At 40.3% G+C, this 12523-nt stretch overlaps 2 protein-coding genes across 2 annotated transcripts; one reads left to right on the top strand and one right to left on the bottom strand.

The window, feature by feature from the left end:
• Window positions 1–319: 319 nt before the first annotated feature.
• LOC111665951 (melanotransferrin-like) lies at window positions 320–9914 on the top strand. The gene is made up of 13 exons (XM_023421119.2): window positions 320–590; window positions 691–847; window positions 1007–1074; window positions 1195–1379; window positions 2305–2470; window positions 2701–2843; window positions 3555–3651; window positions 3745–3939; window positions 5056–5209; window positions 5493–5560; window positions 5648–5835; window positions 6236–6428; window positions 7791–9914. Exons 1-13 carry the CDS (start codon window positions 335–337, stop codon window positions 7850–7852), a joined length of 1932 nt encoding a protein of 643 aa, XP_023276887.1. The 5' UTR covers window positions 320–334; the 3' UTR covers window positions 7853–9914.
• Window positions 9915–11301: 1387 nt separating this feature from the next.
• On the bottom strand, window positions 11302–12513 carry LOC111665946 (protein NCBP2AS2-like). Its single transcript, XM_023421107.2, has 2 exons — window positions 12395–12513; window positions 11302–12265 (listed from the first exon to the last, which is right to left on the bottom strand). Exon 2 carries the CDS (start codon window positions 12198–12200, stop codon window positions 11895–11897), a length of 306 nt encoding a protein of 101 aa, XP_023276875.1. The 5' UTR covers window positions 12201–12265; window positions 12395–12513; the 3' UTR covers window positions 11302–11894.
• Window positions 12514–12523: the final 10 nt, after the last annotated feature.

Raw genomic sequence — 12523 nt, 5'->3', positions numbered from 1 at the left:
CTTTTTTTATCAGAAAAATAACTTATATTTTATAATTTCTTGTCACAATAACTGACCTACTTATTTAAGTTACATCACGCTGAAAAACATTAACTAAACTCCAGATCACTGTTTTTAAAATTCATACTCTGGACTTCTTTATACTGATGCTTGATGAACATATGTGATAATTCTCCACTTGTGATGACACGTTAGCTCAGTTTAATCTTGTTGGATAACACAGATGTTCTGTTATCACACCCTGATTATAATCTCTGCACAGCTTGTGGGTTATTTCAGAACAGGACTGGTAGTCTGTACTTTGATCTCAATCTTATTTCTGTTCCGTGATAACATGTTGCTGTCCAACTACTTAATGTCTCAGTGTCACACGTGTGTCAACAACAGTGCTGCTTTTGCCTCAGGTACTGGTGCCGTCTACTATGCAGTTGCTGTGGTGAAGAAAGCGAACGTTGCCATCAACATCAACAACCTAGCAGGAAAAAAGACCTGCCACACCGGAAAAGGCCGAACAGCTGGCTGGAACATGCCTGTGGGATACTTCATAGACCAGGGTTACATGTCTGTGATGGGCTGCGGCATCTCACAGGGTACGACAAATGTACATAGACACAAATACATATATACATATATATACTGAACATATAGAAAGCTGGAGAGAGGCATGTGTATGTGTGCGTTTGCGATTAGGTGTGGCAAATTTCTTCAACGCGAGCTGTATCCCTGGAGCAAACACGGCTGAGGATCCTCCGTCTCTGTGTCAGCTGTGCGTAGGAGACGCGAGCGGAAACTTCAAATGTGATAAGAGTTCAAAGGAGAGATACTACAGTTATGAAGGAGCTTTCAGGTAACACACATTCATACCATGTATACTTACACTCTTACACAAAGAAGTTACTGTCCTGTAGAACTGGGTATGTACATGTGGAGTCATTTTTGTTCACTCCAACACTTCTAGATTGCTTCCTTTCCTTGTTTGCGCCTTTAATTGTGAATTTCTCTGTAGATGTATGGCTGAAGGTGCAGGAGAGGTGGCCTTCATCAAACACACGACTGTCGAGGAGAACACTGATGGTAACGTCTTAGTTATGGCTGGACAATGACTAGTTGGTTATTAAAGTAACTATTGACCCATTCAGCCACTTTGTTGTTAGTGAGCTTGTCTTTTGGCTAACCAGTTATGTTTTTCACCAGGTCGTGGCCCTGTGTGGGCACAAGGACTGAAGTCATCTGAATATGAGCTGTTGTGTCGTGACGGCACCAGAGCTCCAGTCTCTCAGTGGAAAACATGTCACCTGGTCCGTGTCCCATTCCGTGGCATTGTGGTCGCCAATGACATCACTCCCTCTGTTGTGTTTAACATGCTGACAGAGGGGCTGGTACGTCACAGCTCACACACTCTGCAGTAGTAACACACATGAACCGGTCTTCTGCTCATTCATAAACGGCACCCCAGTGTCCCAGATGGTCAGTTTCATTTCTGCACATTGTGAATGTCAGAGCCTGTCACTTGACTTCTGCTGATAGAAATTTGATAATAGCCAGAATTATCCTCATGCAGTGTTCTTGATAAGTACCAAAATAAGATCTAAATCTTTAAATTTTAATAAATCTCAAAACAAATTTAGTTTAGTAGCTGTACAAGAGCTTTCGTTCATGTTATTTATTTTGACGTGATCACCCAAACTATGCAAAGCCTTAAAGGAGCTATTTAGTTATTAAGTTTTGCTATTGCTACATAGCCAACATTAGCATTAGCAGCTGTCAGCTGTTTACTTACCAGTCTAGAAGAAAAGTTGTGGGTTCAGCATCAAGCTTAATTCCTTTACTCACCAAGAGCTGTCTCCAGCACTGGAAAGCAACACCAATGTTAACTCTTGTCTCTATCAAGTTTTTTCTTCTACTGAAGTTAGAACGCTAACCAGCTAGCTCCGGCCCGTCTCGGCACTTTCCAAGAGTTACAATAACTTTTCTCCGAGCATTTGAGGCACCTCTTGCCCACATTCACTTCAAAGTTCACATTTCAAAATTCCCAGCCATCGAGCTGCTGATGAGGATCATGTGATATGATTCAAAGATCCAGAACAGTTACTAATTTAACCTTGGCATGAGATTGTTTGTTAATTTTGAAACTAAGTTTTAAAATACAGTTGTAATGTATATAAGAGAGTGCTCCAAACATTGCATGTTCAAGCATTACAAGAATGACTTTCCATCAGCTCTTTATATCTATGTAGGCTATGGTCACTCTAAAAGATGTATTTAACCAAATTAACCTCTACATGTGTAAATTCCTGTCTGCAGGAAAAGTCGGGCTTCCAGATGTTTTCATCTGCTGCGTATGGAGGAGGAACTGTGCTGTTCTCCGAGTCATCCGTCATGTTTCAGGGGGTGGAGTCAGACAACCACAAGAAGTGGATGGGCAGCAATTATTATAATGTTCTGAGTGCCATGGACTGTAAACCAGAAAGTAAGACTATCTATCTATCTATCTATCTATCTATCTATCTATCTATCTATCTATCTATCTATCTATCTATCTATCTATTTATCTATTTATTGGCAGGTGAAATGCTTGTACTCTGTAAAAGGATGGATTGATTTATTTGTTTCTGGTTAACCGGGCAATGAACCTACTGTACCTATCCACGTCTTTCTTTCCGTCTTTACCACTCACCCATCTACCTGTGAATACCCCAGGTGCCCTGCGGTGGTGTGTGTTGTCCAGCGGTGAGCAACAGAAGTGTGCTGATATGGCTGTGGCCTTTCAAAATAAACGTCTAACTCCGGACATCAAATGTGTCCATGGGGACTCTGTGACTGACTGCATGAATAAAATCAAGGTGACCGATGTTTCTCAGTGATATTCATTTATTTCTAATTAAAATGTTAAACACTTGAAATTCTAGGGTCTGATGGAGTTTTTGAGTAATTTTATATCAGATGACATTTGTTCTTTGCATTTTCAGTGTCTCAGATTATCACTTTCAGATGTAAAGACTAACATGCTGATGTTTAGAAATTATTTTCACCAGGTTCATCATCTTGATTTAGCTTGTTAGCATGCTAATTCACACTAAAAGCAAAGTACGACTGAGGCTGACGGGAATGTCAATAGTTCTAATTAAAGTATGTTGTTTAGCTACCAAAATATCCTGAGGGGACCATGAATGTGTGCACCAAATTTAATGGTAATCTAAGAGTTGTTGAGCCGTTTCAACAACAAAATTACAAATATCAACCTGCTGATGGCACGAGAGGAAAATCAAGGCATCCCCAAATTCAGTCGGCTTTATCCTCTGGGGATCATGAATGTCTGAAATACATTTCAGGGCATCCATTAAATAGTTGTTAAGATATTTCAGTCTGAACCAATGTGATGGACCAACCATCAGACCGTTATTGCCATCCATATATCCATGCTTCTAGCACGACTGAAGAAAAGACTGGCTAATAAAAACCAAGCAAAACAAAGCAGAAACAATAACTGATGGCTTTTTTTTCGAGTAGTTCTGAGATTTCAATCTGTCTCCTTCTGTTTCTTGTTGGTGTAGAACAACGAGGCTGATGCCATCACTCTGGATGGGGGTTACATCTACACAGCAGGCAAAGACTATGGCTTGGTTCCTGCGACTGGCGAGAGCTACACAGGTAAAAAAACACACACACACACAAACAAAAGTCACACATTCTGGATTCAAAGACAGCACATACATTCGTTTTTTTTGTTTCTTTTCTTTGCAGATGACCGTGATGGCTCCATGTACTATGCAGTTGTGGTGGTAAAAAAGAGTAGCTATGACATCCGTAACCTTGACGACCTGCGTGGCCGTCGCTCCTGTCACACAGGATACGGTCGCACCGCTGGATGGAACGTTCCTGTAGCGGCGCTGATGGAGAGAGGCTTGATCACCCCTAAGCAGTGTCAGATACCTCAAGGTCAGTGGGATGTTGGTGTGTGTCAGTGAGAGAGGCAGAGGTGTGAGCTGGACAAGTCAGCCGAACTCACTCCGCCTACCCGTTCTGGCCATCAGAATGTTTCGTTTTCTAGATTTTACTACGGATTTTTCTTTATTCGTTAGTCTGCTGATTAATTTTTTCCATTACTGATTAAGTTAGGTCAAAAGGCATGTTTTGACTGATTTAGTATTAGAAAACTATTACAGTGACATAAAACAGAGATAAGAACATTTTTAGATTTGAGAAGCCTGACACAGAGAAAGATTATTGATTATTACTGTAAAATTGTTGTTAATTTATTTTCTGTTGATCGGCTATTGGTTTAATTGACTAATTTATTTCAATACTAGTTTATACATCCCCACTCCCAATTCCCTGTTAAGTCAGAAAGTGCCATCATGTACGGTGGCTGACCAGGGTAAACGCGCTGCAACGGCCCAAAACACTTCCAAAAGGAGAAACAAGCTGCAAATTCATAAACGATGCACATTCAAAAACACATACAAAAATACAAAACAAATACAACAACGGGAACGAGCTGCAAATGCAAATGAAAAAAACATGCTGCAGGAAGCCAAAACAAAGACATTAACTGCAAACATGCTGCAAATACAGAAACGCTGCAACAAAAAAAACACACAAACCCCCAAAACAAATGCAACAGAAGGAAGCGCTGCATATTCAGACAACATGATGGAAGGGCTCCAGGCCTCTAGAGGGAAGGCCAGGTGGAACACCTTGACCATAAGCTTGAGCCTCGACTCCAGAGGCCAGACCAGAAGCGCCTATGGTATAAAATGGCCGTGGTCGTGATTGCTTCCTTATGTCAAACAATACAACACTAGATACAGAATGGATTTGTGCCTGATTTTCTGCTTGTTTCTATCTGCTATCCTAATATCTGCTCAATCCAGTACATGGACAAGTACACTTTCTGAGATGTGACTGAGCTCCTCCACAGCCACAGATGTTGTCACAGGCTGAGTGTCTCTTGTACTGTAGATAGAGCAGGTTAGAAAACATAATCGGTTTCAATGCCTGAATATTCCCTCCAGTGTTTGACTTTCTGTTTCTTGTCTTTCCCATGATGCTTAGCGGTGGGCGGGTTCTTCAAGCAGAGCTGTGTACCAGGTGCCAACCAGCCTGGTTTTCCCAACAACCTGTGTGACCTGTGTGTGGGAGACAACACAGGGAAGAGCAAATGTGAGAAAGGAAAAGACCTGTATGATGGATACAACGGTGCCTTCAGGTACTAAAACATTGGATGTTTCACTCCAGTAGCTACGTTTCCATTTCCAGCTTTTCTTTTAATTATATCCTCAATATTACTTAACATAGAAACATGTGCCTCTCCAGTTATTACCATGCTGATCAAAGCCTAGAAAAACTCTAACTGTCTGTCATGTACCTTTTTCTGTGGGAAAAAATGAATGCGCCTGAAATAGCTCATCCTACTTTGAAGCTCTTCTGCCTCCAATAGAAAAGCGGCTGGAATTTAATGAAACACTTCATGTGTCTATCTGTCCATTCAGGTGTCTGGCGAAGGGAGATGGCGACGTGGCTTTCATCAAGCATTCTACTGTCTTCCAAAACACTGACGGTAAGTCGAGTAGCTCCAAGATTTTCAAAGTTTTCTTCTTTTTGGGGTCTCAGATTTTTAACCACCTCACTTTGTGTGTCGATTCAGGTAACTCTGAAGAATCGTGGACTGTAGGTCTACACTCTACAGATTTCCAGCTGCTCTGTTCTCAGGGCGCGAAAGCTGAGGTCACGCAGTACAAACACTGTAACCTGGCTAGAGTCCCCTCCCATGCTGTCATGGTACGACCAGACACCAACATCCACGCTGTCTATGGACTCCTGGACCGCGCTCAGGTAAGACTGTTTATACTATACGTTCCGTTTGTGAGTGAGTCAAGCCAACAAAGTGCAGAGACCTGAAACTGGTTTAAGATAGGTAATCCTTGAGAGTAAAGAACTTTTTTTGTAAGATTCATGTCATAATCATGAGGTAATTCTTCTTGCTGGTGCATTCAAGGATGCTCCAACATCTGAGAATCAATAATTGGCCACCAGAAAACAGAAAGCAGTATATATAAACAAATTAAAAAAGCACACTACTATGGGATTTTTGAAGATAACATTACTTTGACCCATAAATGAATAAAGAAATCAGGAGTCTTGTCATGTCTCATTTTAGTTTCACAGTGAGATGAACGGAAATCAAGTGGTAACTGGCATCTCTCTTTATCTCTTCCTCACTGTTTCCATGTAGACATATTTTGGCAGTGACACAGGTACTGGTTTCAGGATGTTTGACTCGAACGGCTATCAGGGCACAGACCTCATCTTCAAAGACTCCACTGTCCGCCTCGTGGGTGTCGGTGACAGAAAGACCTTCCAGGAGTGGCTGGGACAGGGCTACATGGACTCACTGGTAGAAATGGAATGTAATTCATCAGCTGCAGGTAAAAACACATAATTCCTTATAGTCCAATGCCAATTCAAGTGACTCATGTTTTTAATAGCCTATGTGAAATATGTCTTTTATTCTGTGTGGGTATGAAATAAAGCTGATTGCAAAAGCCCCAAATTGTTGTTCCCTTGACAAAAGCAGTATGAACTCTCACTGCTTAAACATCTCGTAATTAAAGAAATACATCAACTTTACAAAGAGGAATGCAAGTTTTATGATTTATTTAAAGGAGCTACTTGTAAGTTTTGCTATTGCTACATAGCTAACGTTAGCATTACCAGCTGTTTACTTACCAGTCTAGAAGAAACTTTGCAAGTTCCACATCAAACTTCATTCCTTTACTCACCAAGAGCTGTCTCCAGCAGTGGAAAGCAACACCAATGTTAACTCTTGTCTCGTTCATGCGTTTTCTTCTACTGAAGTTAGCATGCTAACCAGCTAGCCCCCGTCCAACTTGTTACTTTCCGATACCGACTCACTGTAGCCTCCAGTCTGCCCTGAAGACGTAGCACTGCACAGAGGGTGTATTTTAACATCTTGGATTATAAAGACAACAATGGCTGAAGCTCTTGTCAAGGGACAATCACCTCCACCTGCTTCTGGCAAGAAAGCACATTCAGCGGCAGAGAATAGTTGGACATTTTGGGGAATACCTTTATTCAGCTTGATACAACTCTCATGTCTGTACATTAAATATAAAACTACAGCCAGTAGATAGCTTATGCTGTGTTCATGTAATGTCGGATTTACCATAATTACCGGTTTCCCCACTTGTAAATGGCATTCACATCAACATCCAAGTTATAATTATGCCTGGGAAAGTTTCATTTTTCTGAAAGTTAGGATACATATGATACATTAGTTTTGAAGTGCTGGCAAAAACAGGCAAACATAGATGTCTCATTTCAGCCAAAGTCTGTTGTAAAGGTTCTTTCTTTTAAGAAATGTCACTAACGTTTGTGCCTATGTTTTATTTTGTTAGTGTTTTTTCTCCTTGTAGCATCAAAATCCAACTGGGCTGTCTAAGATATTATAGATGACATATTAAAAAAATTGATCAGTGTAGCTACTCCTCTGGCTTATCAGCTTGATTTTGTGTGTGGCCATGAGATGAATCTTTCATCTATTTGCCGCAATCATTCAGCTGTATATGAGACATTAAGTTGTATGGATGGATAGGAAATTGATGGAGAGAAGGAAGAAAGGAATACTGATCCATAAATAAAGACACTATAATCCTGCTGCCAGTTTTCATTGCATAAAATGGCCACTTTGCCTCTAAGAGCCAGATTCAGTCAAAGTTGTTTTCTTTTGTACAACCTCTAATACTTACCAATTTCTCTCCCTGTTGTAGTGATGTCCTCTGCATGGCTGCTGCTGGTGGCCCTGTTCAGCTTCATGCTGACCAACCTCTGAATGTAAAGGCACAATATGACCCACACATCCTGCGTCTTCTCCTACTCCCTTCCTCACCTTTTTTTCTAATCCTTTCCCCTTGCTTTTCTGGAGATCCACTCCTTCTATTCATGAATGTGTTTTTTTGTTTTATTTTAAAATTGCATAGCTTCTACCTGATTGTATGATGTTTTGATGTAGGCGAGGGTGGCATGTTGGAACTACCTTTGGATTTAAATTGCGCTACTGTTGAAGAAAATGAAGGACTTCTTTTTAGTGGCAGAGAAGAGTTGGATAGATGAGAGAAGGTGTTAGTACCACTGTGTTTACTGAAGGTGAGCTGCCATATCAGTGCGTATGCTGCCACCTGTTACATTGCTTTAGTGGTTAGTGCCTCCTTCGAAGCTTGTTTTACAAAGAACAGCCAGTGTGATTTTTAATGTCACATGAGCCACAGAAAATGCTTTAACTTCTGGTTCACCTCTCTGAAGAATAGTTACTTAAACTGCAATGATCACTTAAACTGCATATCTAAAAGTGCAGTTTTCAGGTCAGTGACCTTTGTCCAAGTTTTGATATTTTTGCCTTTACCTCGATACAAAAGGAAGTGAAACAAATCATTTGTGGAGCTCACAGCATTGAGAAAACATTACATTACTTCTCCCCATTAGTTTGGATTAGCCACACGACACCCTCTCAGTAGTTTCTATAGGGAATTAGTAAGTAGTAGTAGTAGTAGAAAGTAGTTCTAGTCAAAATAGTTCAGTGTCTGGGGATTATCAAGAAAATTCTGTTGAATTGCTCTTGAATTTGTAATTTTAACTTCTCAGTGATGTGAGCACCATCTACAGTACATCCATTGTATTGGAGTAGGTACAAACCTGGACAAATAACAACAACATTTACAAACTTACTAGAGGTAAATGTGTTGTTATGTGGGTGGGCTGACCCTTTAACTTCAGGAGCAGTAACTTCAGTAAAATGGATAAAATGTATCCAGACAAAAATATATCATCACATCTTTAAAGCTTTTTCTTCTGGTACCTTTAAGACTCTAACCCGCTGTAACTGATCCAAGTTCAGTTCAGTCCCATTTGCAAAGGCTTTGTGTGTATTTAGAAGTCAGATTGTTGTTCTGCTCTGCTGCTGTTTGCTCTGTGAGTACTACTAACAGACATGGCCTTGTCTGAGTTCAGGCTGTGTATCTTACTATAAGCTAATGCCATATCAGTGAATATGCACTAGTGTTGCCTCCACAGAGAGCTGTGCTGGGGATGGTGTGATGATGAGTGATTGCATTTTCATCCATAGGCTGTTGGCTTCATGTATTCTCCTCAAATGCTTTGAAATCAAAGAGATAAATGATTTAATTCATACAGTGTACAGTGTAACTCAGCATTCATTTGAGCCTGCCTGCAGCTCAACATCTAAATCTTTGCTGCATTATTTTTTGGCTTTTCACTTATTTCCGTAACTTATCTGAAACTGTGTAGACACAAATGGAGTGAGAAACTCTAACACACTGGTTTGGGGAGAACATGAAGAAAACCTCCTGTGGTTTGTGATGGAGAGTGAATGAGTTTTTGTTTGTCTGGATGGTAAAAGTCAACAAAGAGAATGTGTCAGGTGAAGAAAAACAACAGGGTTTTAATACAAAATATAATACAATTAAAAGGCAATAACAGCTAATGCTAGACTATTCTGAGCCCTCGTGTCTGCTTACCCGAACGACTCCCTCCAGGATTGTCTCTTACTAACTCAAACTAACCAATTTCCTGTCATAACTACTGTACTTCCTGCTGCTTGATGCTGTTTCCAGATTTAAATTGTTGATTGGATGTGTATTTCCCTATGTTGAGAGATTTATTTTTATATGAAGTTCAGGTGCCATATCAGTGTATATGTACTGACTCATGCTGTCAGACACTTATGTCTCTTCTTCCTCGCGATGGAGTTTTATTTCTCTGTGAAACATGTAACTAATATTTAGTTGCCAGGCCAGTGCGTCTGCATAAGTATTACTACATAAAGCTGTTTTCTCTGCTTTCTCAAATGAAATAAAGATACTTTATATGCTGCAAAATTACATCTGTTGAGCTTCATTTTTGAGTATTTGTTATGCTTTCAATGCTTTTTTTCCCCTACAGTTTCTCAACTCTGATTAAGAGTCATATGAGGATCTTTGTCATGTAGCAGTTCTATATAGCAGCCCTTTAACCCATCCCACAGCTGTTATGCATCAGAGTAATGAATTTGCATCAGAATAAAGTCCTTGTGTACATGGAGATATGCAGATTTTTTTTATACAACCAAATGATGAGATAAGCAGTAAAAAATGTTTTTTCTTTTTTTGTATATTCTAATATAGTGAAAATACACCTCTATCTAATAATTATTTCCATAATAGATTAATCCAACTGGTATTTTCTTAATTAATCTATATAACATCAGAAAAGTGGGAAAACCCCATCAGAATTTTCTAGAGCCAAAGATGACATGTTTTGTCATGAGCATGTTTTGTTTTTCTACGACCAACAGTCTAAAGACATTCAATTTTCTAAGATGGTGAGGCAATGAAAATAAGAAAGCTCACATCTGAAAAGTTGAAACCATCAAATGTTTGCTTGAGAAAAAGGTCTTAAAGAATTAAATATCATAGTAGTTGCTGAATCATTTTTTGTTGATCGACATTCATGGCACCTTTAAGTAACAGCACAATACACAGTGATTGCCAGAAGTGATAATCTTTGTTCATGCTCTGCTCACTCCACTGGTGTAAAGATACGTGCGCAGGTGTTTGAAAGTAGCATACAGCTAAATCTGCTTTTGCCACTGCAGTGACCAAATCTCACAGGAGGCAATAAAATGTCCTGTGTTATCTCTACTTATGTTGTAAATTCATCTCTGCCACTCTCCTGCCAGAGTTGTGAAAGCAAATGAACTATGAGCTAAAACTTGGAGGCAGTGAACTGTGAACTCCAGTCCTTCTGACTCTGCTGTGGATTTCTACATCACACGTGTGTACTTGTGAACGGCAAACTGAACTGAGTGGCTTCAAAACTACTTGTGATATCACAAAATACTGCTCTGGCAAACACTTCTTATACTGAAATTTAAGATAAGCATAGAGAAAACTTCTCCACTATCAACAGATTAATCTGAAAACAACTCTTAATGTCAAACTCTGCAGATGCACCAATCTGCACATAAAAGGTTAGATCCCAAAACATTTTTGAGTGGGTGGGGACTTTAAAATCTGATCTTTCAGGTTCACTCGATTGCATTTGGAGTATCAGAAAACAGTCCACCTTCATTTAAACCAAAAAAATATTATATCTTTTATATGAAATTTTATTATACAGCTATATGAACTTTGAAAATATAGTTTGCATTTTTTCCTCTTACCTTACACACGCTTTGTTTTGTGCCAGGGGCAAATGATATCAACTGACACAGACTAGCAGTCAAAGCACTGTTATAAATTATAATCTTTATTCATACAGTGAGAATTAAATGAATTCATTGTTTACACACATCACATCCCTCTACATATACACATTCAGCTGATAAAAGCGTTTCCCCTGACAACTTCATGAACAGATCAGAAAAAGGTCTTCGGCAGGATTGGTGTCATAGATGCATGAGTGCCAGGCGGGGGAGGGAAATGAAAAAAAATCAAACAATACTTTTGTCAGAACATAGGACATGACTGTGCAGTTTTTCTTCATAGCTTCATGTGAAAAGGCTATGAACACAAAACAGCTCCAGAGTACATATCATTTCCCAAGACAGTCCCACAAGCTTTCTGCAAGACTAAATACACACATCATAAATTATCTGGCCAAAGAAGTGTAGACCTCTCCGTATTATTAACAATCACCTTTCCCGATTGTCAACTGCTCCGAGTTCACCATATCTGATGGTTGCAGTTGATCACCACATTCCTGAGGCAGGTTGTTTATTTTTCATTTCTCCTTTCATCTCCTGGTTTCTTCAACGGGCAGTGAGGTGAGATGTTGTCAGCCTGTCAGTAACAACACATCCTACAGCCAGTCTGTCCTCTTTATTTCTTGATCTGTCTGGAGCCGTCCTTCCATCCTTCCTTCACTTCATTCACAAATGTCTCCCGGACTCTCTTGAGGCGGCTGCCCATCTCTCCCAGGTCACCGGGGACTCTGCCGGCCTCGTCCCGAACCTGCCGCAGCGTCTGGGACCGCATGACCCGTTCCGAGGCGTCCCGCCCGGCTATCTGAGCTTTAGTGATGGCGTAGGCTGTGATCTGGGCCGCCCTACGAATCGGCCGAGACTCTGCCAGTTTCTCGACGACATGGAGGTTGTTGAGGAGATAAAATAACAAGCGAGAAATCATTTTGTCCAGTGTTTAGGTAAGTCAGCTAACTTAACAGTCCCGTCCACCTCTCGTGTATTTCAGCCCTGTAATGACACCAACATTTTCCGTTAGTTAGCTGCAGATGTAAGTTCGTCAACGGTAGCTTAAAGCATCATATAGGTTGTGGTTGCGGTGTAAATTTCAATAACTGCATATATAAAAAGTTGACTTACTTCAGCTGAACCAGGTGACCGCTAGCTAGCAATGGATGACATAACAGACTGTGCAGGGAGGCTAAAGTTGGCTTCACAATGGCAAGTTAAACTTAGTGAGCAGCGGCCACAAGTGGCAATTACAGCACG

The sequence above is a fragment of the Seriola lalandi genome, unplaced genomic scaffold (assembly GCF_002814215.2).
Source record: "Seriola lalandi dorsalis isolate HSWRI2012SDOR001 ecotype SW California unplaced genomic scaffold, Sedor1 jcf7180002002562, whole genome shotgun sequence".
NCBI classification, from domain to species: Eukaryota; Metazoa; Chordata; class Actinopteri; order Carangiformes; family Carangidae; genus Seriola; species Seriola lalandi.
This window is presented reverse-complemented; position numbering and strand designations above follow the sequence as displayed.